This window comes from Notamacropus eugenii, chromosome 4 (assembly GCF_028372415.1).
Source record: "Notamacropus eugenii isolate mMacEug1 chromosome 4, mMacEug1.pri_v2, whole genome shotgun sequence".
In the NCBI taxonomy this organism is placed as follows: Eukaryota; Metazoa; Chordata; class Mammalia; order Diprotodontia; family Macropodidae; genus Notamacropus; species Notamacropus eugenii.
The window spans coordinates 5,899,830-5,927,650 of NC_092875.1; the positions used below are offsets into that span (position 1 = coordinate 5,899,830).

The 27,821-nt window shown below is 40.1% G+C and overlaps 1 protein-coding gene across 4 annotated transcripts; it reads right to left on the reverse strand.

Moving 5' to 3' along the window:
* Window positions 1–822: 822 nt before the first annotated feature.
* Window positions 823–19,264, reverse strand: LOC140502814 (uncharacterized). 4 transcript variants are annotated; one of them, XM_072606824.1, is made up of 5 exons: window positions 19,142–19,264; window positions 18,466–18,519; window positions 17,676–17,802; window positions 17,017–17,096; window positions 823–10,498 (listed from the first exon to the last, which is right to left on the reverse strand). In XM_072606824.1, the coding sequence occupies exon 5, from the start codon at window positions 10,392–10,394 to the stop codon at window positions 8,682–8,684; it is 1,713 nt and encodes a 570-aa protein (XP_072462925.1). In that variant the 5' UTR covers window positions 10,395–10,498; window positions 17,017–17,096; window positions 17,676–17,802; window positions 18,466–18,519; window positions 19,142–19,264; the 3' UTR covers window positions 823–8,681. The 4 variants fall into 4 exon arrangements, with proteins under 4 accessions (XP_072462925.1, XP_072462922.1, XP_072462924.1 ...); XM_072606821.1 differs by having other exon boundaries at window positions 17,017–17,112; window positions 19,142–19,245; XM_072606823.1 differs by having other exon boundaries at window positions 18,835–19,223.
* Between the last annotated feature and the right edge of the window lie 8,557 nt (window positions 19,265–27,821).

Consider the following 27,821-nt stretch of genomic DNA (forward strand, 5'->3'; position numbering starts at 1 on the left):
AAGGCTTTTCTCCAGAAATAAACCTTGCTAAATGCCACATTTAATGCTAGAGAGAAACTATGAATGTTTAGCAGTTGGGAATCCCACCTGTGAATCGTGGTGAAGCACAAAGAGGTATCTCAGGAGAGTGTTGGTATAGAATGAAACATTCCCTTTCTGTTATGACCAAAGTATTTCTTTTGCGTGACTATACTTGTTGCATAGGAGAGCTCTGTAGAGAACAGGTGGACCAGTGGGAAATGATAGCAGTATTTTTTAAAGCTTCAATATAATGTAGAAAGCAAATCCTTCATCCAAATCACACAACTTGGTTAAATGTCATGCATACACTCTGGCAACCTGAAGAGAGGTAGACTAGTATCCTGTAGAACTGGGTTTAAGACTAGTTGAATAGCTGTGCCCAAAGAACATGCAGTACTGGTTTAGTGGCAGTTTGCTAGGTGCCCTCTACATAAGTACCTTAGGGATCAGTTCTTGGACCTTGGCTGTTTTACCATTTTTATAAGTGACTCATATAAAGGCATGGATAATATGCTTCTAAAATTTGTAGGTGTCACAGGGCTGCTAAGTGTAGTTAACATACTGAATGACATTTAAGATATGAAAGAACTTTGGTGTGCCAAATTAAAAGATGACAGTGGTGCCATTATACTTGAGTTCTACTAGTCAAGTTCCAAGTACAATATGGGGAAGAATAGTTAGAAAATGGTTTCTAAAAAACCTGGTTTCAAAATGGTAAGGACAGTAGCAGATCTAGTGTTGGAGGAACTATAGAATTCAGGCATTGTTAGTAGAGCTGTGAATTGGTCCAACCATTTGGGGAAATAATGTGAAATTTGCAAAAAACAAAAAAATGTCACTGAACTGTTTGTATGACCAACCTGTTTCAGTCCCACCTCTGTTCACAAAGTTCAGGAAGTCAAAAACATTAAGAAACGCCCCTTATTCTAAACCAAAAGACTCATTTTTATGATAGCTAGTATGTCAAGCACAGCAGGTGCCCAGTGCCTGAGGAATGGCCAAACAAATTTGGGGCTATTTTAGATTATTGTACCACAAGAAACAACAGATATGAGGAATTTAGAGAAGCAGAGAAAGGTATATATGAAATGTTGTAAATTGAAGAATGATCTAGGAGAACACTCTGCACACTGACTAAAATAATGTGAATGAAAGCAATGCTAAGAAGCAGGCAACGTTATTGGCTGTAATCAACAATGAAGTGGTTCTGCACCTACCACATTCCAGCACTGGGCTATGGTTTTTTGGTTTGTCTGACGTCTTCGTGATGTGACTTTTCATACCTTGGTCCTAGTTCCATTTGGGGCTTAGTTTGGCCTAAAGAGTCAGCCGCTGGTCTACTTCTGACTCATCCCTGACAGCCGTCTGGGACAGAGAGTCCCAATCGTTGCGGTCTGTGTTTATACCAACCACTAGGCTACTACACCCATTCTCCTCAGTGTTCCCCAACTCGTTGCCCTGAGTGGTTGGTTTTGGGCCAGAACAAAACCGTTTGGAGAATTTCGGTCCCACAGTTTGGTTTGAGATCTGGCCCTGCTGTGCCCTCTCTCTGTACTTTTCTTCATTACGCCCCTTGAGAGTCTTGGCATTTCTTTTGCCTCCACATCAATTTCATTATTTTCTTCAAGAATCTTTGGCATTCTGACTGTAACCACAAATGAGTAAATGATGTAGGTAATGCCATTTTTACTATATTGACATTTTACTCATGAGCAATTCATATTTTTCTAATTATTTAGGTCTGTCTTTATTTCTGTAAACAGCTATTTGTAGTTAGTATGATTCCATATTTGTGGGTGTGTATCTTTGTAGAGAGACTCCCAAGTATGTTGAATATTCAATAATCAACTGAAATGGAATTTCTCTGTCCTGCCAAGTTTTATGATATTATGTAGAAATGCTAATGGGTTGTATGGATTTGTCTTATATCCTGTAAATTTGCTGAAGTTTTTGTTTAAATTAATTTTTAGTTTACTCTTTAGGGTTCTTTGTGTATACCATCATATTACCTACAGAATGTGATCATTTCCTTTTTTACCTATACTCGTCATTTTGCCTTTCTAGTATGATGTCAGCTAGAAGTGGAGAGAATGGACATTCTTGTTTCACTCCTGATTTTATTGGAAAGCTTTCTAATTTATATACTTTACCTATAATAGTAGTTCTCAGACTTAGTTGTATACTATTTACCATTTTATGAAAAGATACTTTTTATTCCTCAGTTTTGTAATATTTCCAACATATGATTATTGTATTTTGTCAAAAGCTTTTTCTGCATCTGTCGATAAATCATGTACTTTTTAGTTTATTAATTAATATTAAATTTACAGCTTTTTAAAAAAATTAAATTGTAGAATATTATAATATTAAAGTAAGGAAACCTGGGGAAAATTACCTATCAAATACATGGATAGAAGACAAGTTTTTGACTAAACAAGGGATAGAGAGGATCACAGAAGATAAAATGTATAATTTTGATTATATAACATTTAAAAAAAGTTTTCGCACTAACAGTTCTAATAAAGCTAAGGTTAAAAGGGAAACACTGGGGAGGGGGGAATCATTACAGAAAGTTTCTCTGATAAATGTCTCATTTCCAAGACAGATAAAGAACAGATTCAAATTTATAAGAATAGGAGCCATTTCCCAATTGATATATGGTCTGAGGATACGCGCAGGCAGTTCTCAAAAGAAAAAATCCAGGCTACCTATAGCCATATTATAATTTCATAGCTGTCTCTTGCATAGTATCTTAAGCATTGTAAAGCACCTTGCATACGTTAACACTGATCCTCACAACCCTATACAGTAGATGTGATTATTGTCCCCTTTCACAGAGAAACTGATACAGGCAAGTTAAGTGACTACCAAGGGCACACAGCTAGGAAGTATCTCAGGCAGAATTTGAGCTCTGGTTTTCTCAACTTGAAGTCCTGCATTTTGAGATGCCACTTAGCTAGCTAAAACAATCTTCCAATTGCAATTCTACTACTAATTAGAGAAATGTATATTAAAGCAGTTTTGAGATTCCACCTTACACATCAGATGACAAAAAAGGAAAATGATAAATATCAGAAGGGATGTGGCAAAAGAGGCATGTTGGTGCGTTGCTGGAAAGCAATTTGAATTGATGCCCAAAAAAAGTGACTAAAGAGTATGTGCCCTTTGACCCAGCTATCCCACAGCTAGGCCTATATCCAAAAGAAATCAAAGGAAGAGGAGAAAGTCCTGTATGTACAAGCATATTTATAGAAGCTCTTTTTGCAGGAGCAAATGCTCTGAAAATGAAAGATTTACTCACCAGCTGAGGAGTAGCTGAAGGTACGATGTATGAATGTGACGGAGTACTACCATGCTGTAAGAAACAAAAGAACAGATGATTTCAAGGAGACGTGGAAAGGCGTGTCTAAGGGGAAGAACAAGAAGAAAAAGGTTCACTCATCAATATTACAAAAACAATTTTGAAGACTTTTCTAAACTGCTAAAGAACCGTACCGAGAGACTGATTTATATAAACAACAACACTGTAAAATCAAAACAACTTTGAAAGCTGCAAGAGTTGTGATCGTACAGGGACCATCCACACCTCCAGAGGACCAGTGGCGTAACGTACTACCCACTTTCTGACAAAGGTAACAGAGTGCAGAATGAGGCATATAGCCAGCAATGAAATGTGTTTTGCTTGGCTGTCTGTATTTGTAACCCAGAATATAATTTTTTTTAATGTGGTGGAGTGTGGGAGATAAAATATATATTATTTTTTTAATTTAAAATATAAAGTTTTGGGTATTGCTACAGATGTGGAATGTTGCATGTACTTTCACTTGAGGTCACTGTTGTTTATACTTAAATGTTTAACTTTGTACAAGACATCTTTTACAGAATGGAAGTAACCTGTATTAAATGTAACAGATCACCCCAAAAAAATTATTTTTAAAATAACCATAAGAATAATCATCTTCTGAACCACAGATAATGAATAAAGCTAATTCTGGACCTGTAATATGTATGCCCTCATTTGTGTTTCTGTTGGTTTTAAGGAAATTTAAGGAACTGCTTTGTGTTAGGTAAGAAAGGTCCTATCAGAGAATTTAAGAGAAATGTCTTAAAATTCAATTGCATCAGTAAAACTTATTAAAGAGACCCAAGTCTTAGTAAACTATAAAGTCAATATAAGTCATATTGATACAGCAGCCAAAAAAAAGTGAAGTCTTACGATATGTTAAATGAGCTTATGTTATCTGGAACCGAGGATGTAATAGTGTCACGCTCCACTGCCCTAGTTAGACCACCTCAAAGGCACTGTATGCAAGGCTGAGCACCATGTTGTGTGAAGGACTTTGAAAAGTATGAGTGTGTCCAGATTAGGGCAGCCAGAGGAGTGAAGGATCTCAATTTTATTCAGTATGAAGATAATTGCTAGAACTATGGATGTTTAAAATGGATAAGAGATTTAGGGTAGAACATGGTAGCTGTCCTCAAGTGTTTGAAGATCTATCACTTGGAAGAGGGTAAGGGAAGTGGCGAGTAAACATTAGACTCTTAATAGTACCTCATTTCTCACTTGTGGAAACTGAGGTAGATAGGTTAAGTGACTTGTCTGGGATTACATATTAAGTGTTGGAGGTCAGAGTTAAAATCCATCTTCCTGATTCCAGACCCAGCATATATTTAGAGTTAGTTACCCTATTTGGCTGCATAGTGTGGCAGAATTAGGAAAAATTGTTAGATGTTTCTTCTAGATCAAGACTGGCCAGGCTAGTTGGGTAGCTCAGGTTCAAGATTTGGTACAAACTGAGACACTTGTATTCCATCTAACCATGAACAAAAGCATTGTTATTTATTAACGGTGAAGGAAGGGTATTTGTTGAGAATACAGTGCTGATCCCAGCTTTCCTGTTGTAGTTTTGATCATGTGACTCAGACACCCCGGAGAGCAGTCAAGTCTTTCACAGGTGATCATCATTACAATAATCCTGTTACTGCTCACAGTGATCTCCCAGTTCTCTCTTCACTTAGCGTCAGTTCATTATAGGTGCTGCTGATTTTTTTCTGAACCCATCCTCATCATTTCTTATAGCACAATACTCTATCACAATCAGATGTCAAAATTTACTCAGGTATTCTTTAACTGAATATCTTCTCAATTTCTAATTCTTTGGCAGTAAAAAAGAGCTGATATAAATATTTTTGAACAGATAGGTCCTTTTCCTTTCTCTGATCTCTTGGGGCATATACCTAGTGGAGGTATTGCTGGATCAAAGGGAATGCATAGGCACAGTTCCAAATTGGACATAGTTTGTCAAACTCCTGCTAAGCTAATGGCCATCTATGTGAAGGATTGAGCTACTAGGCTCTGAGAAATTTATGGATAAATGGTAGGCAGAATCTACTCAAGGCCATGAATGCAAGCCCTTATCTAACTGGCAAATGAAAAATTTGTAAAGCTAATTATGGATTAAGACTGCAACCTCTTCCATCTGCCCTAACTCCTTTCCTTATTATATTTCCTTCACCTTTTATACTAATCCCAATGCTCAAAGATGTACTAAGCATAGATCTGGAAGCAGAAATGATGGATAACTGTCACCTCACCAATTTCTATAGTGGAATCCCAGGAAAATGGGGGAAACTGAAGTATTACTAATACCTCAGAAATATGACCTTTTGCATCTAAAAGGGAAAACCTGGAGTGCTCTATGTGGTACTGTCATTCCTATGAATTGATTTGAGAATGAGCATCCCTCTGCTTTCCACATGGATAGTGGGAGACCCAACTTGAGATGCAGACTAAGGGAACCTAAGCACCACTTATCTTCAGGCCTTCTCAGACTTCCACCAGCTATCAAGAAAACATCCTTCACAAAATTTCAATATGCAAGCTTTATCTATAAACCATTTTCCCCTTTATATGATTGCTGCCTTACCATGAAGAACATGCAGAGCTAAAGGGTAGTGGGAATTGGCAGAAGAGACTGACTACATCTTTTCTTGTGTACTCATGGATTCTATCACAGCATGTAACCTTCACCTGATTAACATGATACTCCAACCATTGATCAACCTGTGCTAGATAGCAAATGAAATTGATCTCTGGGAAGCTTTGTACCTTGAAAAAAATTATTTCCCTCTCCCCTCCCTTGCTGAAAAAAAAATGCTAGACTTACACCTCTTAAATATTTCTACCAGTAGCATATCTATAAATAGCAACTTCCCTCAGGAATATGAGGTCAGAGTGGAACAAAGGACCAGGGATCCTAATTCCCCTATTAGGAAATCAAGCAAACCCAGAGCAATGAATCCAAGCAAACCTTGAAAGCCAAGTAAAGAACAGGGATTGGCAGAGGCCATCAACTCTAATAAAGAAATTGTCACCCACTCATGTCTGCCCATCCTGAGTGGCTCTTGTCTGTCCAGAAGTTTACCACATGGAATCCATCCAACCTACTAGAAGCTTTCCTTAATTACTCCTAACATCATTGGGGTATCAGTGGGGCACACAGGGTGTTGACCTACGTTATATTTTATGCTACTCCATGACTAAACTGTCTACTTTCTGAAGCAGAGATTTCCGTGATGGCATCTTACTCTTTTCTTTTTCATCAATGCTTGTTTTAGGTTGGAGTATGCTCATAACCAACACACACATCTGTTTTCCTGTGTGAGGGCAATCTTCCACTGGATTGAAGGAATTTCAATTCAATGCAGGATTTTCAATTTTTCTAAGATGGTTATATCCTGCATCTTTAAGAATTATAACACTGATGTATTTATTGAAAATATAAGCTTGTATTTCTAGGAGTCTGAAGTCATTGAAAAGAACTTAGCAATTTCCTGAAGGGATTCCAGACTCTTATTTTACTCTTGTGTAATTTTAGGCCCAACATGTCCAACTGAACTCTGTTACATATATATAAACACACATATACGCAAAAATATGTAGGTAGCTCTATGCATACACACATAATGATGGACAAGCTCTACAGGTTTTCCATCCAACTAAATGATGTAATATGGGCAGTAGAAATTTTTCACTTTTTTTTTCTATTTGGCATTTAGTTGGGGGTCAGTGTTCAGTTTTTGTTATCTAGGTTGGCTTTTTGTTTTAGTTGCATGGCAAATTCATTATTTTTTTACTGACAAAATTATTTAATTATATAAATTTTCTACCATGCTATCAGAGAAATGATGACTTGACTTGCACTTGACTTTGTTTTGGGTGAGGGAGGGCTGTGCAGGTCACCAACCTCACTTCTCCTCCAGAGCCATCTGAATCCAGTGACCAGATATTCATCAGGATGACTGGAGATGACCCAAGATGAGGCAATTGGGGTTAAGTGACTTGCCCAAGGTCACACAGCTAGTGACTGTCAAGTGTCTGAGGTGAGATTTGAACTCAGGTCCTCCTGACTCCTGCACTGGTGCTCTGTCCACTGTACCACCTAGCTGCTGGGTCATCTCTAGCGCTCCCTCACTCAAAACAAAGTCAAGTGCAAGTCACAGGTAAGAAGCCTAGATTGTTTGCCTTCTGCAATATCATATTCCATGTTCTACCTGGTGGCTGCTAAAGTATGATCTTGACATGGTTCTGTGATTCTTGAATTATTTCTCTGAGGATGTTTGCAGTTTTTTTTTTTAAACCTAGGAGCTCTAGATTTTGGCTACGATATTCCTAGGAGTTTTCATTGTAGGTCTTCTTTCTGTAGGGGACCAGTAGATTCTACTTCCATTTTACGCTCTGATTCTAAGAGATCTGGGTAGTTCTAAGATTTCTTCAAATGTGCTATCCAGGCTTTTTAAGTCATTGTTTGTATGTAATCCAATAACTGTGGATGATTTCAAGGCCATTTATTTTTGCTACAAGATACCTCACATTTTTTCCAATTTTTTTCAGTCTTTTCATATTTTCTATTTCTTGATGTCTCATGGAGACATTAGCTTCAATTTAACCAATACTGCTTTCCTAAGCTGGAAAAATGACTGACTATAACCTTTCTTGCATTTTTATAAAATGAAAATTTGGTCTCTCAGTGCATTTTTTAGGTCATCATGGAGGCTGAGTGGGTGAGCTAGCCAGTTACTGTTCTTCCTGTTACTCTATTACCTTGGCTCCACCCCCTGAATCTTCTAATGCTGAAAAAGCTACGTGCTCCAGGAAAATACCTTTTAACATTCTTTTATTAACCAATTTTCTCCCTTGCATGAATTTGCTGGTGCCAATTAATAGGTTTTGTTAAGGAAACAATTTTTCTACATTCATTGCATTCATGCAGTTTTCTGTCCTGTATGAATATTTTGATGTTGAATAAGGTGAGTATAGCAAAAGGCCTTCCCACATTCACTGCACTTATAAGGTTTTTCTGCAGTATGAATCTTATAATGTATATAGTTGGATCTGTTTTCTGACCAAAGGCATTCCTACATTTAAAACACTCAGAAGGTCTCTCCAGTATGAATTCCATTAGTAAATTAGTAATAGTAAAAGCTGCCCTCTGCCATTAGGCTTTCAACATACATTGTTCTCAAGTATGAATTCTATGGTGCTAAGATTAGTGCTCTGGACAAAGATCTTTCCATATTCATTACATACATAGTGTTTCTATCAAGTATGAATTCTATGATGTGGGATAAATAGTCTTTTGAATGAAGGTCTTCCCATCTTAACTGTATTCATAGAGTTTCTCTCCAGCATGTATTCTCTGATGTTGAATAAGTTCAAGAGACCAGAGAAAAGTCTTTCCACATTTGTTACATGCATAAAGTTTCTCTCTAGTATGAATTCTCTGGTGTCTCCTAAGGTATGAATTCTGACTGAAGGTCTTCCCACATTCATTGCATTCATAAGGTTTCTCTCCAGTATGTGTTCTCTGGTGCTGAGTAAGATCTGCTCTCTTGCAGAAGGCCTTCCCACATTCATTACATTCATATGGTTTCTCTCCAGTATGAATTCTCTGGTGATGACTAAGATTAGAACTGCAGACAAAGGCCCTGCCACATTCATTGCAGACATAAGGTTTCTCTCTAGTATGGATTCTCTGGTGGTCAATAAGGTGTGATTTACAGCGGAAGGCCTTACCACATTCATTGCACATATAAGGTTTCTCTCCAGTATGTGTTCTCTGATGCTGACTAAGATTTGTGCTCCGGACAAAGGCCTTCCCACATTCAGTACATTCATAAGGTTTCTCTCCAGTATGAATTCTCTGATGAACTATAAGGTATGAATTTTGGCGGAAGGCTTTCCCACATTCATTGCATTCATAAGGTTTCCCTCCAGTATGTGTTCTCTGGTGTCGAGTAAGTCCAGTGGACCGGAGAAAGGACTTCCCACATTCAGTACATTCATAAGGTTTCTCTCCTGTATGAATTCTCTGATGTCTTCGAAGGTATGAATTCTGCTGGAAGGCCTTTCCACAATCATCGCATTCAAAAGGTTTTCTTCCAGTATGTTTTCTCTGGTGTCGAGTAAGTCCCGTGGCCCTGAGGAAAGTCTTCCCACATTCACTACACATATAAGGTTTCTCTCTCAAATGAGTTCTCTGATGCTTAGTAAGGTGTGAATTACAGTGGAAGGCCTTCCCACATTCATTGCATTTATATACTTTCTCTCCAGTATGAAGTCTCTGATGTTTTTGAAAACATGAAGTCCGGCGGAAGACCTTCCCACATTCACTGCATTTGTGAGATTTTTCTCCAATATGTATTCTCTGGTGTCGAATAATTTCATAGCCCCTTAGGAAGGCCTTCCCACATTCATTACATACAAAAGGTTTCTCACCAGTATGAATTCTTTGATGTTCAGTAAGCTGTGACCTCCAGTAAAAGGCCTTCCCACACACATTGCATTTACAAGGTTTCTTCCCACTATGAATTTTCTGATGTTTCCTAAGATATGACTTCTTTTGGAACGCCTTTCTGCATTCAGTGCATTCATAAATCTTTTCTCCTCTGTGAATTCTCTGGTGCAGAATAAATTCAGTGTCCTCATGGAAAGTCTTCCCACATTCGTTATAATTAGAAAATTTCGTTCCAGTATTTACTTTATGTTTTTCAATACAGTCAAAATTATAGCTAAAGGATTTCTGACATTTCTTGTCATTAGAAAATATTTTCTTTAAACAAGTTCTATGTTGTTTTACATCTGAATATTTTCTGAAGCTCTTTCTCTGTCTATTATATTTATGAAGGAGATTCTTTCCAACAAAAAATCGTTTTTGTGGCTGCGGAATAGAGCTTTTGTCATTTTTATATTCATGGACACTCACTTCATTGGGGGATTTCCTTTTAGTGGTTTTTATTTGTCTTAAATGTTGATCCTCCTTGCTCTGCTCCTCATTTAACCTTTCATAACAGTCCCAGCCTCCCCCCAACATCAAGATCCAAGGAGCATCCCTTAAAAGTCTTTTTGTGGATGATTCTTCCACAGTGAATCCAAACTCTGGAGTTGATTCTGTGATTTGTGGCCTAGTGTCTGAATCTGAAAGAAATAAAAACAGTAAATAATCTCTTTTCCCTAGATGAAATCTTTTTAAAATTTCTTCTTGCTTCCTTAATTTTCTTGATATTATTAGCAACAAAGCTGTAGTCAATGGTTATATTTACTCAGTCTATTTAATTTACTCAGTATCAATTCTTAGGAGTTACATAATTTTTTCTGTATTTCTATTTATCATTCTTTATGGCAAGATAATGCTACAGTTTATCCAAGTAATCCCCACTGTAGCCAGCACAGGAGAACAAAGTAGCCAGGAAGTTTTCTGCAGTGAAATTTTATGACTTTCACGCTTAAGGTAGAGTCTTTTATCCCACAGGGTAAAAGAAAATGAAGGATTTTAAAGTGCTTTTATTTTGCTTTCAAAAAACGCTGCATCAAGTGACTGGTCTACTAAGAATATGAATTCATCCTGGGTTCCAACAAAATTTCAAATGATTACATTCAAAAATCCATGTATGCTAATTTGGAGGGGGTAGAGTTGTTTTAATCTGTAGTTCCCTGATAAATTAACACGTTTTCATTAGATTACTGATGGGTTCTGGTGTCTTCTTTTTATCAAGAAATGCCTGTTCAAACCATTCTGGAGAGCAATTTGGAACTATGCCCAAAGGGCTACAAAAATGTGCATACCCTTTGACCCAGCAATATCGCTACTAGGACTATATCCCCAAGAGATCATAAAAATGGGAAAGGGTCCCACATGTACAAAAATATTTATAGCAGCACTCTATGTAGTTGCCAAAAACTGGAAGTCAAGGGGATGTCCATCAATTGGGGAATGGCTGAATAAATTATGGTATATGAATGTAATGGAGTACTATTGTGCCATAAGAAATGATGAACAAGAAGACTTCAGAGAGGCCTGGAAGGACTTATATGACCTGATGCTGAGTGAAAGGAGCAGAACCAGGAGAACTTTATGCACAGCAACAACCACAGTGTGTGAGAGTTTTTTCTGGTAGACTTAGATTTTTGTAACAACACAAGAACTTCTTACCAAAAAAAAAAAAAAATCCCAATGGAGGATCTCAAGGCAAAATGCCTGCCACACTCAGAGAGAGAAATATGGAAGTCACTCACACATTGTAGCAGATCATGTTTGTGTATGTGTATGTGTTTGTGTATCATGTTCTGATTTGTTATACGATTTCTTTCATTTATCTTAGTCTGACTACATAGCATGACTATAGTGAAAATATACTCAATAGGAAAGTATATGTAGAATCTATACAGAATTGTATGCAGTCGTGGGGAGGGAGGGGGGTAGTGGGGAGTAGGTGGGGAGGGATAAAATCGCAATTGTATGGCAGTGATTGTTAAACATTACAAAATAAAAAAAAAAAAAAAAGAAATGCCTGTTCAGGCAGAGCCAAGACAATCAAGAAAAGGCAGGAATTTGCCTGAGCTCTCTTCACAATCCTTCCAAAGACCTTTAAATATGGTCCTAAAACAAATTTGGGAGCAGCAGAATCCACAAAAGGATGGAGTGAAACAATTTTCTAGCTCAAGACAACTTAGAGGGTTGTCAGGAAAGGTCTGTCACACTGTAGTAACAGTGGAACACAGTTTAGTCCAGGCCCTGCTAGCACAAGCAAACCAGGAGTGGGCTTTGGGAGCCACTGAATCAATAGTGGTTGTGGCTGCTTCCAGAGCTCTCAGCTCACAGACAGAAAGGTGGTCAAGCAACTTGTCAGGAGATTACAGGAGTTTCTTTGTTGGCACTGGAGGCAGGACTCTGTTGCTTTGCCCATACTCAGAGCTGGGTATCAGTCCTGGGTGGCAGTCCCAGGGTAAGAAGGAATACTAGCACACCAGAGCTTATAGCCTGAGTGGAGCAGGAATCCTCATCACAGTTCCAGGGCAGAAAAGAGTACCTGTGGTCACTCACAGACCAGAGCACAGGCCAGAAGAGTAGTAAACACACCTTTCCTTAGATCATATCACCTTGGAAGAAATGAAGATTTACAGGTCCCTAGAATTATCTCTGAAAAGAGCTGCACAAAACCCCAGAAGCTTGGGACAGTGCACCCTCTGTCCTGGATGCAGAGCCTACTTTAATAAAGAATTAAAAGTCAAGAAATAGACTGGAAAAATGAGCAAAAAACAAAAAAATTCTCACCACAGAATGTTACTATGGTGACAAGATCAAAACACACTCAGAAGGAGATAGTAAAGTCAAAACTCCTACATCCAAAGCCTCCAAGAAGAATATGCATTGGTCTCAGACCATGGAAGAAATCAAAACGGATTTTAAAATCAAGAGAGTTAGAAAAACATTTGAAAGAGTAATGAGAGTGATACAAGAAAATCATGAAAAAAGAGTCAACAGGTTGGTAAAGGAGACACAAAAAAATACCGAAGAAAATAACACCTTAAAAAACAGACTAGGCCAAATGGTAAAAGAGATCTAAAAAGTCAGTGAGGAGAAGAATGCAACTGGCTAACTGGAAAAAGATATAATTCCTAAAAAATCAAACTTGAGCCAGTGGAAGCTAATAACTCTATGAGACATCAAGAAACAATAAAACAAAACAAAAAATGAAAAAAAAAGAAGACAAGAAATATCTCATTAGAAAAATAACTGACCTGGAAAACAGATCCAGGAGAGCCAATTTAAAAATCATTGGACTACCTGAAAGCTATGATCCAAAAAAAAAAAAAAAAAAAAGCCTAAGATACCATCTTTTAAAAAATTATCAAGGAAAACTACCCTGTTATTCTAGAACCAGAGGGTAAAATAGAAATTGAAAGAATCCTCAAATGAGCCTGAAAGAGATCCCAAAATGAAAACTCCCAAGAATACTATAGCCAAACAGGAGAGAATACTGAAATCAGTCAGAAAGAAACAATTCAAGTATTGTGGAGTGATAACACAAGTTAGCAGCTTCTACATTAAAGGATCAGAGAGCCTGGAATACGATATTCTAGAGGGCAAAGGAGCTAGGATTACAACCAAGAATACCTACCCAGCAAAACTGAATATAATTCTTCAGGGAGAAAAAATGGCCATTCAATAAAATAGAGGACTTCCAAGCATTTCTGATGAAAATACCAGAGGTGAACAGAAAATCTGACTTTCAAAGCACAAGATTCAAAAGAAGCATAAAAGTATAAGCAGGAAAGGTAACTCATAAAGGACTGTATAAGGTTGTTTACATCCCTGCATGGGAAGGTGATATTCGTAACTCATAAGAACTTTCTCATTAGTTGGAGCTAATTAAAGGTAGTACATATAGGGCAGTTAGAGGTAGTATGTATATAGACAGGGCACAAGTGTGAGTTGGATATGATTGGGATGATATCTAAAAAAAAAAACAACTAATGAGTGAGAAAGAGGAACGTACTGGGAAAAAAGGAAAGTGAGAGGTAGTATGGGGTAAATTATCTCACAAAAACGAGGCAAGAAAGAGCTTTTACATTGGAGGGGAGAGGGGAGAGGGGAGAGGTGGAGAGTGAATGAACCTTAGTCTTATCAGAATTGGCTCAATGAGTATATAACATACGTATTCAAATGGGCATAGAAATCTATATTATGTAGAGCAACCATTATGTAGAGTATAATGTAGAGCAATTTGGAACTATGAACAAATATTTATAGCAGCTCTTTTCTGGTGATAAAGAACTGGAAATTGCAGGGATGCCTATCAATTGGGGAATGGTTGAACAAGTTGTGGAATAGGATTGTGATGGAATACTACTGTGCTATAAGATGATGAGCCAGATGCTCTCGGAAAAAGCTGAAAAGACTTACATGAACTGATGCAGAATGAAATGAGTGGAGCTAGGAGAATATTGTACACAGTAACAGCAATAATGTAAAATGATTAACTGTGAATGACTTCGCCATTCTCAGTAATACAATGATCCTAGATAACTCTGAAGGACTTATGATGAAAAATGCTATCCATCCCCAACTATAGAGTGAACACAGATCAAAGCAACCTTGTTTTAAACTTTATTTTTCTTGGGTTTTTATTTTGGTCTGTTTTCTTTTACAACATGACTAATGTGGAAATGTTTTGTATGACTACACATGTATAACTTATATCAAATTGCTTACATTCTCAATGAGGGGGGTGTTGAGGGAGGGAGAAAATTTAGAACTCACTTTTAAAAATGAATGTTGACAATTGTTTTTACATATAATTGGGGAAAAATAAAATACAAGATTTAAAAAAAAGAAAGAAAAAAGAAATGTCTGTTCATGCGCTTTAAATACTTAACTACTGGTAAATGGACGGTAGCCTGATTTATTTTTGTCCACTTATTACTCATTATTAGCCTGGGGTCTTGGAGGTCTATCCAAAGGGCTTTATAGTGAAAAGTAAAAGGTGACTATCCAGCTAGATATCCTAGACAGAAACACATCACTAGTCCATCAAACTCCTTCAATATCAAACTGCAGGACTAATCAGACACAGGTCTAATTCTTTACCATGTCTCAAAAAGCAGCTGAAGGACTGAAGGAACCAGATTGTCTTCTGAGCTAATAAAGAAAAAAGGAAATGGCAACCACTCTGGGGCACTTGTGTCCCCTTAGCTCTTCTTCTGGCACCAACTGGTAAGAATGTATCCTTTACATAAGTTGTTCATTAGAAAAAGCAAGTGATGGAGAAAGAGGGATGCCTCAGAAATCAATCCTAACCCTGCTCCCTTTTCAGGAAGAGTGGGCAGTCTGGGATGGACCATAAGTGAGTACAAGAGACACCTGAAAGATGGTGGACAAAGGGTCACTGAGCAGATATTGGGTTTAAGAAATTGGTTCCTGTGACCTCAAAAGCTCCAGACTTGAAACACTTCCACTTTTGGAGTGCTGTGTCCCAATTCTTTGGGAATATAATGTATATTATATATATTATATATTATACACAGTAGCAAGTCCAAAAGAGATCATAAAGCCTTTGAACTAGTGATGTTACCATTAGGATTGGAGTCAACTTCAAAGCTATTGTTTGTACTAACAAAACTGCAAATAAGCCGGAGGTCCAATGTCTGGGTTACAGCTGGACAAAGTCTGGCATATGAAAATAATTGTGTTTTCCTACTAAATTCAATGGAATAAGAATCGTACAGGGAGAAGGATGGCATCATGAGAAGTACAAGATCAGAAAAAATGACTGCACATGGCAAACAACTAAGCATAGAATACTAAAAGAACAGAGAGAAGGAACAGAGAAAGATACCGCAAGGAGATGCAAAGGAAAACAGGACACATTTCTTATTTCCTTCACGTTAACATTTAAAAGAGAGAAACATAACTGACCTCATGAGAAGCAAGGCAGGCAGGGTTGAATACACTCTGAGTTCTGGATGGAGAGTTTTCAACAATCATAACATATCTAAGGTTTCTTTGATACAAACTGACGTTGAGTCCAATGCCTTCTCAGGATGAAAAACTAGATTCAACCATTTAATTCTCATAAGCTTTCTCTCCAAAGTTTTGAGTCTGATGGCAAATAACACATACTCTTTTAGAGAAGAAATTCCCAGATTAATTATGTTTTTGAAGTTTCTGGCCAACATCTCTCACTTCACATCATGAGAAAACAAAGGGATCTGCCACCTTCACTTGGCTTCCACACCACGCGGTTATCATTTTTATTCTATTTTCTTGTACTGGAAAAGAGCTTGAAGCTCTTTCTAGGTGGCTCCCATTTGTGGAGACTCTTCTGTACAGATAACTATAAGACAGTACCTTCCAAATTGGAAAGGACATAGAGGACATGAAGCACAGTACGATGGCAGCACTCAAGTCTTGTCCACAATCACATGGCTAAGCCATGGGAGGCACTGTTAGCATCCACCTACGTATACACTGCTCCATGGAGCCCGTCAATCAGTCTAATAATGGCAGTACACCAAAGCTTCTTCGACCTCCAGCATATGCATGGGCACTCACTTTGGTGGGAGGGATCCTTTTGTAGATTTTGACTTTTCAACAATGTTCCAACACATTGCTCTCATGCTTCTCCAACTAGGCTTCCCCAAACTTACAGAAGAAAACGAACTAATCTCTTATGAATCTTCACTGGGATGGTTCAAACATAAAAATATCCAGTTAAGTTGTTTGGGCCTAGTCTCTCACTCAAGAGAAAAACAGAAAATGCCCTAGTCACCCTGCTGTACCCATTAGACTTGGTTGGTAGAGAATGTGTTTGCTTTACTGCAGATTTTCTGTCAGGGAGCCTGGGGAGTTTCTTCCCACCCAGGTGGGGACCACATCCTTTTCTGCTCTGACATTCAAGGATACCTCGATAAAGTAATGACTGAAGAATGGAAGGAAGCAAAGAACCATCCCTGACTGAGCTTCCTGAGACCAGAGGGACAAGAACAGCCAGCTCCTTAAGACATGGCCCTACGGAGGGGCTCATGACAAACAACCTCAGCTGTTCTTCCCAGGTGGAGAGAACTGGAAAAGAGCTCCCTGTCTACACACACCAGGAAGGACTCTTGGAGCTACTGCATAATACAATCCAATCAACTGGTTTTTACTCACTCACCTGGACGACTGCTTCTTGGAAATGGACTGTCAGGTATCCAAGGTGCCTCCCCTCGCTCCAAATGAGAGATCACATCTGGCCTGGCAACCACAAAGCCTGGTCAGTGGAAAAAGCAAAGGTGGGGGGAGAGAGGAAGAGAGCAAGAGAGCGAGCGAGAGAGAGAGAGAGAGACAGAGAGAGACAGAGACAGAGAGAGAGAGAGAGAGAGAGATCTCAGAATTCTATCCTAGCTCCCCTTTCTTCCAGGAATAATGGGAATGCTAGGATGGTTCAGAGGGACTTACTATACAGATGGTCTGGTTGATGTTCCTAGGAAACAGGGGGAAATGGGGCACAGCTCAGAAAGAAAATTGGTGCATATAACACACCTCTTGCTAAGATGACCTGGAACTTTCCTATCTTCAAAGACCTACACTGGAAATTTAGGAATAAACTCTAGTCTGAGGGTACAGAGACAACGTACCTACAAGACAATGAAATGGTCGGTTTTATTACAAACCCAGAACCATACGGTGGACAACAGATATGTTGAGAATCCTTCCTCTTGGCCATAAAAGCATCCTTCAGCCATTGCTGTTTTCAACATGCCAAAGAATCACGGGGAGGAAACAATTACCCTTTAATGGGCCTATCCTGAGTCCCAGGGGGAGCCTCCTTACCCAGGCTGACCAGGTTCCTATAGTTCTCCAGCATCACCTCCCGGTAAATCTCCTTTTGGGAAGTGTCCAGGCAGCTCCACTCCTCCCAGGTGAAGTCCACAGCCACATCCTTGAATGTCACTGATTCCTGAAAGAGTCAATCATTCATTCAATGGGCTTCCCTGGGCACCATCTGATGAACCTTGGGGATGGGATGAAATGTGCAGGAATCCTGAGTCTCACTGTCTAGCTCTTTGAAGGCTCAGTCCCAAACATTCATTTCATCCCTCCTAAGTTACTAAGGTTATAGTATTTTCTGAAAACGGGTAAAAAAAAAGACCACCGTAACATGCCAAGAACCTTGAATGTCATGATAAATGGAGGCCCCAAGGAAGATGAGAAGAACCAGAGAGGGAGAATGGTCCAAAGTGGGGCTGACAGCGAGGGAAGAGGCCCTGGGGTGTGGGTGGAGGGGAAGTACTCTGGAATCTCGTAGGCAATGTCGCCTCCAGGAAGTCCCTTTCTTTCTCAGAGCCTCGTCCAAGATCATGGCCCCATGGATTAGATCTGGCTGCGACCCAAGAGGCCATCCATGCCTGGGTGGGAAACTGAGGCCCGGGGGCTTCCATGGTTGGCCCAGGTCACACAGGTGGCTGGGCTGGGATTCAGACCAAGATCTTGCATTTGTATTTCTGTCGCCAGCCCAGAGCACATGGCCTGGCACACTGTCGGCGCTTAAGCAGTGTACATGGAGTTATGGATGGGGTCAATGGCTGTGCCTGCATTGGGGAAGGAGGGTGGTCCTACTCACCTGGGGGGCCATTGCTTCCTCTCTGCTCTTCTGCCCCTCAAGCTCGGCAGGATCCTGGGGAGGAAAAGAGAGCCGTGAGAGGTGCGGGGAGAAGGGAGGGCCGTGCTCCTGGAGGGCGGACGGGCAGAGCCAAAGGTGCGGCTTCGGGGAAGGAGAGCCACACTAGGAGCCAGGAAGGGGCTGAGATCCCGAGGGTGCTTGCTGCGGCTGATGCCGGCCCCAGGCTGCCCTGCCTCTGTTTCCCAGAGCCCGTCCAGGAGGTGCAGGCCCCAGGGGACACTGAGGCAGAGACATGGCCAGGAAGGGATGGGGGAGGGACAGGAGGAATCTGGGGCAGGAGGGGCAATGGGGGGAGGGCAGCAGAGTCACCTCCCATTGGCCCAAATCCTGGGAAGAGGGGTGTGGCCAGAGGACGGCCAGGGAGCCTCCCCGGCGGCCAATAGGCGCCTCTTCTTGCGGAGGGGGCGGAGAAAAGGAGAGCTGGTGGAGGGGGGAGGAGGGGGAGGACAGTGCGCAGGCGCAGTGAGCCCCCTTCTTCCCTCTCAGCAAACCCAGGCACAGGGACGGACAGAGGTTCAGCGCGCCCGGGAGCGGCAGCTCAGGCGGGCCCCGAGGGGCGAACGGTCTGTCAGGCCGCTCCCCCTTCCCACTCGTGGGCCAAGTGCCCCTGCCCCACCTCCAGCGCGCAGAGCCCCCTCTCTGGGACCCCGCGCTGGACTGCGGTGACCGTCGGGACAGAAAGTAGCCTGGTAAACGGAAGTTACGTCATCCACCGACAGCGCCTTCCCGCTGCGCCTTCTGGGAAATGTAGTTCGGAGAGCGGGAGAAGTTGATACGCATGCGTACTGAGTCTGGGCTTCTCAGGCGGTCACCCCCAAGCCGGGCTGCCACCAGACTGAATTAAAGTGGAAACCCTGAAGCTCCCCGAGACTCCTGCGTGTCTCATTTCTTCTCACTCCATGGCCCGAGCCTTTCCTGCCTTACTGGTGGCTCCAGGTCTGGGTTTAGGGGCACGAGGTCCTGAGTTCAAATGCAGCAGAGGTCCTTCCTCAGCCTGGTGCCTGCCTCAGTTTCCTCGTCTGTCACATGGGGTCTGTATAATTACAGGACCTGCACATCAGCCTTGTTCTGGATGTATTGGTATGCGTGGGAGCTGTCCAGCCCTCCAGCCTCGGGCCCTGTGACCCCCTGGTCAAACGCATGGCTTGTCCCTCCTCGGCCATCCAGCATTTCTTTTTTTTTAAAAATTATTTTTAACGGTTTACAATCGCTGCCATAAAATTAATATTTTTATCCCCCCCCACCTACCCTCCACTACCCCCTCCCTCCTCACCACACTGTATAGGTTCTACATATACTTTCCTATTGAGTACATTTTCACTATAGTCATGCTATGTAGTCGAACTAAAATAAATGGAAGAAATCATCTAACAAATCAAAACATGATACACAAAAACACACACACACACAAACATGATCTGCTACATTCTGTGAATGACTTCCATATGTCTTTCTCTGAGTATGGAAGGCATTTTGCCCTAGAAAACCACCATTGGGATTTTTTTTTTTAAATAAGTTCTTGCCTTATTACGAAATTCCAAGTCTACCAGAAAAAACTCTCGCACACTGTGGTCGTTGCTGTGCACAAAGTTCTCCTGGTTCTGCTCCTTTCACTCAGCATCAGGTCATATAAGTCCTTCCAGGCCTCTCTGAAGTCTTCTTGTTCATCATTTCTTATGGCACAATAGTACTCCATTACATTCATATACCATAATTTATTCAGCCATTCCCCAATTAATGGGCATCCCCTTGACTTCCAGTTTTGGGCAACTACAAAGAGTGCTGCTATAAATATTTTTGTACATGTGGGACCCTTTCCCATATTTATGATCTCTTGGGGACACAGTCCTAGTAGCGATATTGCTGGGTCAAAGGGTATGCACATTTTTGTAGCCCTTTGGGCATAGTTCCAAGTTGCTCTCCAGAATGGTTGGATGAGCTCACAGCTCCACCAACAATGAATTAGTGTTCCAACTCTCCCACATCCTCTCCAGCATTTATCATTTTCTTGTTCTGTCATGTTTGCCAATCTTATAGGTATGATGTGGTACCTCAGAGTTGTTTTGATTTGCATCTCTCTAATTAAAAGTGATTTAGAGCATTTTTTCATATGATTATAGATATCTTTAATTTCTTCTTCCGAAAATTGCCTGTTCATATCCTTTGACCATTTATCAATTGGGGAATGACTTGTATGATTATACATTTGAGTCAGTTCTCTATATATTCTAGAAATGAGACCTTTATCCCTGAGCTTAGCCATAAAAATTCTTTCCCAATTTACTACATCCCTCCGAATTTTGGTTGCATTGGGTTTGGTTGTGCAAAAACTTCTCAGTTTAATGTACTTAAAGTTATCCATTTTGCATTTCATAATGCTTTCTATCTCTTCTTTAGTAAAAAAAATTCTTCCCTTCTCCATAAATCTGATAAATACACTATTCCTTGCTTCTCCAGTTTTTTCATGGTATTAATCTTTACACCTAAATCATGTACCCATTTGGACTTTATTCTTGTGTACGGTGTCAGGTATGGGTCTATGCCTAATTTCTGCCACACTGTTATCTAGTTTTCCCAGCAATTTTTGTCAAACAGTGAGTTCTTTTCCCAGAAGCTGGGGTCCTTGGGTTTATCAAACAGGAGGTTGCTATATTCTTTGCCTACTGTATCTTGAGTACCAAGTCTATTCCACTTGTCTACCTCTCTGTTTCTTAGCCAATACCAAGTGGTTTTGATAATTGCTGCTTTAAAGTACAATTTGAGGTCTGGTAGCGCTAGGCCACCTTCCCAAGCATTTCTTTTCATTAGTCCTTTTGATATTCTGGACCTTTTGTTCTTCCAAATGAATTCTGATATTATTTTATCCAGCTCTAGAAAGTAATTATCTGATAGTTTAATTGGTATGGCACTAAATAAGTAAATCAATTTAGGTAGAATTGTCATTTTTATTATATTAGCACGGCCTACCCATGAGCAACTGATGTTTTTCCACTTACTTAAATCTGACTTCATTTGTGCAAAAAGTGTCTTGTAATTGTGTTTATATAATCCCTGGGTTTTTTTTGGCAGGTAAACTCCTAAGTATTTTATAGTGTCCACTCTAGCTTTAAATGGGATTTCTCTTTCTATCTCTTGCTGTTGGACTTTGTTGCTAACATATAGGAATGCAGAAGATTTGTGTGGGTTTATTTTGTAACCTGCAACTTTGCCAAAGTTGTTTATTATTTCAAGTAATTTTTTACTTGAATCTCTGGAATTCTCTAAGTAAATCATCATATCATCTGCAAAGAGTGATACCTTAGTTTCTTCTTTGGCTATTCTTATTCCTTCAATATCTTTATCTTGTCTAATTGCTACAGCTAACATTTCTAGTACCATATTGAATAATAGTGGTGATAATGGACATCCTTGTTTCACCCCTGATCTTATTGGGAATGAATCTAGCTTATCCCCATTGCATATAATGCTTGCTGATGGTTTTAGATAAATACTGCTTATTATTTTATGGAAAGTTCCCTTTATTCCTATGTTCTCCAGTGTTTTTAATAGGAATGGATGTTGTATTTTGTCAAAAGCTTTTTCTGCATCTATTGAGATAATCATGTGGTTTTTGTTAGCTTTGTGTTGATGTGATCGATAATGCTAATAGTTTTCCTAATATTGAACCAGCCCTGCATTCCTGGTATGAATCCTACCTGATCATAATGTATTAATCTCATGATAAGATGTTGTATTCGTTTGGCTAAAATCTTATTTAAAATTTTTGCATCTATATTCATTAGGGAAATTGGTCTATAATTTTCTTTCCCTGTTTTGTCTCTTCCTGGTTTGGGTATCAAAACCATATTTGTATCATAGAAAGAATTTGGGAGGACTCCTTCCCCAATTTTCAAAAATAGTCTATATAGTATTGGAATTAACTGCTCTTTAAATGTTTGATAGAATTCACTTGTGAATCCATCTGGCCCTGGAGATTTTTTCCTAGGGAGTTCATTGATGGCTTGTTCAATTTCTTTTTCTGAGATGGGGTTGTTTAAGTATTCAATTTCCTCTTCTGTTAATCTGGGCAATTTGTATTTTTTAAAATATTCATCCATCTCGTTTAGATTATCAAATTTGTGGGCATAAAGTTGGGCCAAGTAGTTTCTAATTATTGCTTTAATTTCCTCCTCATTGGAGGTGAGTTCACCTCTTTCATTTTTAATATTAGTAATTTGATTTTCTTCTTTCTTTTTTTAATCAAATTGACCAAAGGTTTATCAATTTTATTAGTTTTTTTTCATAAAACCAACTATTGGTTTTATTTATTAATTCAATAGTTTTCTTAATTTCAATTTTATTAATCTCTCCTTTGGTTTTCAGTATTTCTAATTTGGTATTTACTTGGGGATTTTCAATTTGTTCTTTTTCTAGCTTTTTCAACTGCAAGCCCAAGTCATTGATCTCCTCTTTCTCTATTTTATTTATGTAGGCATTCAAAGATATAAAACTTCCCCTAAGAACTGCTTTTGCAGTATCCCATAAGATTTGATATGTTGTCCCATTATTGTCATTCTCTTGAATGAAATTGTTGATTGTTTCTATGATTTCTTCTTTAACCCATTCCTTCTTTAGGATTAGATTATTTAATTTCCAATTGATTTTTGGTTTATCTTTCCATGGCCTTTTATTACATGTAATTTTTATCGCATTATGATCTGAGAAGGATGCATTGATTATCTCTACCTTTCTGCACTGGATTGTGAGATTTTTATGTCCTAGTACATGGTCAATTTTTGTAAATGTTGCATGTACTGCTGAGAAAAAGGTATATTCCTTTCTATTCCCATTCAATTTTCTCCAAAGATCTATCATATCTACCTTATCCAGAGTTTTATTTACCTCCTTAACCTCTTTCTCATTTATTTTGAGGTTAGATTTATCGAGTTCAGAGAGGGGGAGGTTGAGGTCCCCCACTAGTATAGTTTTGCTGTCAATTTCTTCTTCAGCTCCCCCAACCTCTCCTCTAAGAATCTGGATGCTATACCACTTGGAGGATACATGTTTAGTAATGATATTGCTTCATTGTCTATGGTGCCTTTTAGCAGGATATAGTTTCCATCCTTATCCCTTTTGATTAGATCTATTTCTGCTTTTGCTTTGTCTGAGATTAGGATTGCCACTCCTGCCTTTCTTACATGAGCTGAAGCACAATATATTCTGCTCCATCCTTTGACCTTTATCCTATGTGTATCCCCCCGTTTCAAATATGTTTCTTGTAAGCAGCATATTGTTCCACCCAGCATTTATTAAGGGCTGTTCAGAGTCAGGCAGGTGCTGCAGTGTGGGGGAAGAAGACCCAGAGCTGGAGGACGTCTCCACGGAAGCTGCTCAGGGCTGAGGGACTCGCAGTGTGTATTTTATTCAATGAACAAGCCCTCGGATTCTAACTTGACAGAAACCCCCACTCTTTCAGAGAGCTCCTGCCCCATGAGAATAAATATAGAGGAAAATCCTCCAGGCAACAAACCTGGTCTTTGAACTTCTGAGACCCCCAAGGCCAAGACATTCTCCTCAAAACCTCCTGACGACTTGTCCTTGGCACTTCACCTCCACGACGTTCACTATTTCCTATTTGTTTGTCTGTCTCCCCCATTAGATAGTCAGCTCTAGAAAACAGTACATCTCTTGCCTTTTTTAGTAGCCGTTTGCTAAATGTTTCTTAATTGAGCAGCCTCACCGGGCAGCCTCCTTTACCACTACTAATGTTGCCCCAAGTTGTGGAAAACTCCATATATAGGTGAATCTCCCTTGGTTCCTCGGAGTTGCTAGCCACTTGCCAACTGCCCATCAGCCAATGCTAGTTTTGCATTGATTGACCTCTAGTCAAACTGACCAAGGTGGGGTGAATTACTTTCCAGGAAAATCTTAGGGCCTTTAGGTCAGGCCCCCCTTTTTTGAGGCTGGAAGGCAAGGAAGTTGGGGTTAAGTGACCTACCAAGGTCACACAGCTAGTGTCAAGTGTTTGAGGCTAGATTTGAATTCAGATCCTTCAGATTGGGCCACCTAGCTGGTCCCTAGGTCAGTGCTTCTTAAACTGTGGGTCATGACCTCTCATAGGATCCTGAAAAATCTGGCAACAGTAAAAGGTTTCTGAAGACACAATGACCAAAAATTAACTAAAAATCAAATATAAGGAATCTAAGGAGTTTTTGGCAGAGATTGCCTGTGTTGCATTGGGCAACTTCACTGCAGCCTAGGTTCTGAACACAAGGCATGCACACTTTGCACTGTACATGACCTGAGGCCATGAGAGGCCAACAAACACTGCAGAAACTCAAAACTCTGTCCACAGTGGAAAAAGTTTAAGAAGCCCCACTCTTGGTTGAATACCCCCCAAATGCCAAGCTCTCAGAACACAAAGAAAGGTAAAAGAAAAAATTTCCTGGCCTGAAGGAGTTAACACAGGGAGAAGAAGGTTTAGGACAAAACTCTAGGACTATCCCCCAGTTAATAGGTGTTACCAGGCACAGCAACCAATAGTCCAGAAGGAGGAGATGAGCATTTCCACTAAGGTATTAACAGTATCAGTCCAGGAAAGAGGGCCTATGTGAAAGATGCTACAGAGACAAAATCAATAGGCCTTAGCAATAATAAGTAAGAAAGTATGGGGGTGAGAGGAGTGAGAGATAGTGAGGAATCTAGGTTGATATCTAGGATGTGTGCCTGGAGGAATGCTGTGACCCCAACAGTAATAGGGAAGTTTGGAAGGAGGGAAGCTGTGAGGGGAAAGATAATGAGTTCACCTTGGGATGTGTGGAGTTTAAGATGTCTACAGGACACCCAGGTCAAAATGCTCAGTAGTGTCCAGAGTTGGAGATGTGAGACTGGAAGCCAGCAGAGCAGTTAGGACTGGATGAGTGGATCTGGAAATCTTTAACACAGAGATGACAATTGAGTTCATCATAATTGATGCAATCAACAAGTGAAACAGTATATAGGGAGAGAAGAGGGCACCACAATTAGCAGGCAGGACTTGGATAAAGATCCAACAAGGGAGACTGAGAAGGAATGGTCCAATAGCTAAGAGAACCCCCAAAATGGTAAAATACAAACATTAAGAGTGGGGAGTATGAAGGAGGCTGATCAACCAAGTCAAATATGCAGAGAGATCGAGAACAAGGAATGAGAAAAAGCCAATGGACTTGGCCATTAAGAGATCATTGAAACTTGGGAGAGAACAGTTTCAGTTGGATGATGAGGTTGGAAACCAGACTTTGGAGAGATAAGTAGAGAGTGAGATGAAAGGCAATGGAAGCACCTATTGTAGATCAACTGCTCAAGGAGTTGAGGCCCAAAAGGCCAGAGAGATATGGGGTGATAGTTACTGGGGAAGCATGAATCAAGTGAATGTTTCTGAAGAAGGAGACATGTAGACAATGGAAAAGCAGTCAGCAGACCAGAAGATAAGAGATAGAATGTGATCACTTATAGAGGCATTGACCTTGGCAGGAAGGGAGGGAAGGAAGGAGGAAACAGTGGCAGAGGGCATCTGAATGACATAAGACCAAGAGGAGAGGAGGAGGGGATGGCCTCATAAGAGTCAAGGTTCTCAGCTGAGAGGGTGAGAAGAGGGGGGAACCTTTGGAGGTCTGAGAAGGGTTGAAAAGGTTTGGAAAAACTCCTTGCTATCCTAAATAGGATAGCAAGTTCATCAGGGAGGTGTAAAAGGGCTGCCCAGCAGCAGAGAGGGCCATAACATCACTTTGTAGTGGACCAAGGTCAGGAGGATGGTATGATGTTCACCTTTGTGCAGCAGTGGGTATATGGTGGGAATGATCTGAGGCTTGGCAGATCACATTTGGTGATATGATAAAGAGACAAGGGACTCGAGAGAAGAGAACAGTGTAGAGTTGAACTGGCTCATCAAAGGCTCAAGATGGGAACAGGAGAAGGGTATTGCTAGTACAAGAGTGATGACCTGGAAGAGATGTGAGGGTTTGAGGGACTGGAGGTGGCAGTGTGGATGAAGACCAGGGTGTGGTAAGGAAGACACAGACAGAGGTGGAAAGTCAGTAGACTGATCAGATAAGGGCTCTTCAGAGTTCTTGAACATTGAAGTGGTAAATACATGGGTCATAGCAAGATAAAAAAATGCCCATCTTTGTCTGTGACTGGTTAAAGAAATGAGTGTCATACTCATTAATCTGGCAAAAAAGAAAAGAAAAAAATATGGGAGAGATTTCAGTTCTGGAAGAGAAGTATAGAGACAGATACAATGATTCATAACTGACAGAATAAAAAATTGTTAGCATCCTTTGGAAGAATAGTTGGGCTGTAGGCAGGAAAAGTTGCATTTAGTTCATGAAAGAAGTATTTATTCAATACAATACACAATACAAGTCTCTACTGAGGATTAGGCTTACAGACAAAAAAGAAATAACTCCTTATCTCAGAAAGCTTACGTACTAATGGAGGAGCTGTCATACACAGAAACAAGTTAATTAAAAATATAGACATAACATCGTTTTGGGCAGCACTAACAACTGAGGGAAGACATCAAGAAAGATTGTCTCTAGGAAGTCAACCTTGAGACAAAATTTGAAGGAAGCTAGGAATTCCACAAGGCAAGAGCAAGGCAGAAAAGCATTTTGGGTATGTACAGAGGCATGGAGGAAGATGGCAGGATGTCTGTCATACATGGAAAAAGCAAGGTCCAGCAAGTTTGGCTGGAATGGAAAGTGAGGGGGAAAGATGGGGTAGAGCTAGGAAGGGAAAGACTACAACAGCCAGACACAAGTTTGTGTTTCATCCTAGAGGCAACATGTTCATTACTTAGCTTGAGGTGGCTAAGTGGATAGAGTACTGGATGGAAAGTCAGAACAATCTGAGTTCAAAACTTGTCTCAGATAAGAGAGTGGTATGACTCTGGACAAGTCACCTTTTTCTGCCTTTGTTTCCACCTCTGTACAATGGAGATGAAAAAAACATATGCCTCATAGGGTTGTTGTGGGGATCAAATATGAGAAGTTTTTAAAAGGGTTTTGTAAATCTTATGGTGCTAGATAAATCCCAGTTATCACCATCACCACCAACACCACCACTGCCACCATCACTACTGATGAGGGCTGGAAAGATAGAGGAACCCCAAGATTGCAGTTCCCTGCATGGGCTGTCTGGAAAAGAATTCACAGACTCAAGCACTGTTGAGGTCAAGGTGGTAAAGATTAGACTTTAGGGATCACATTTCTCCCTAGCCTCAAAACACTAGGGACTTGGGCTATTTCCCCGACAAACTCTGGGTAAAATACCTGCGC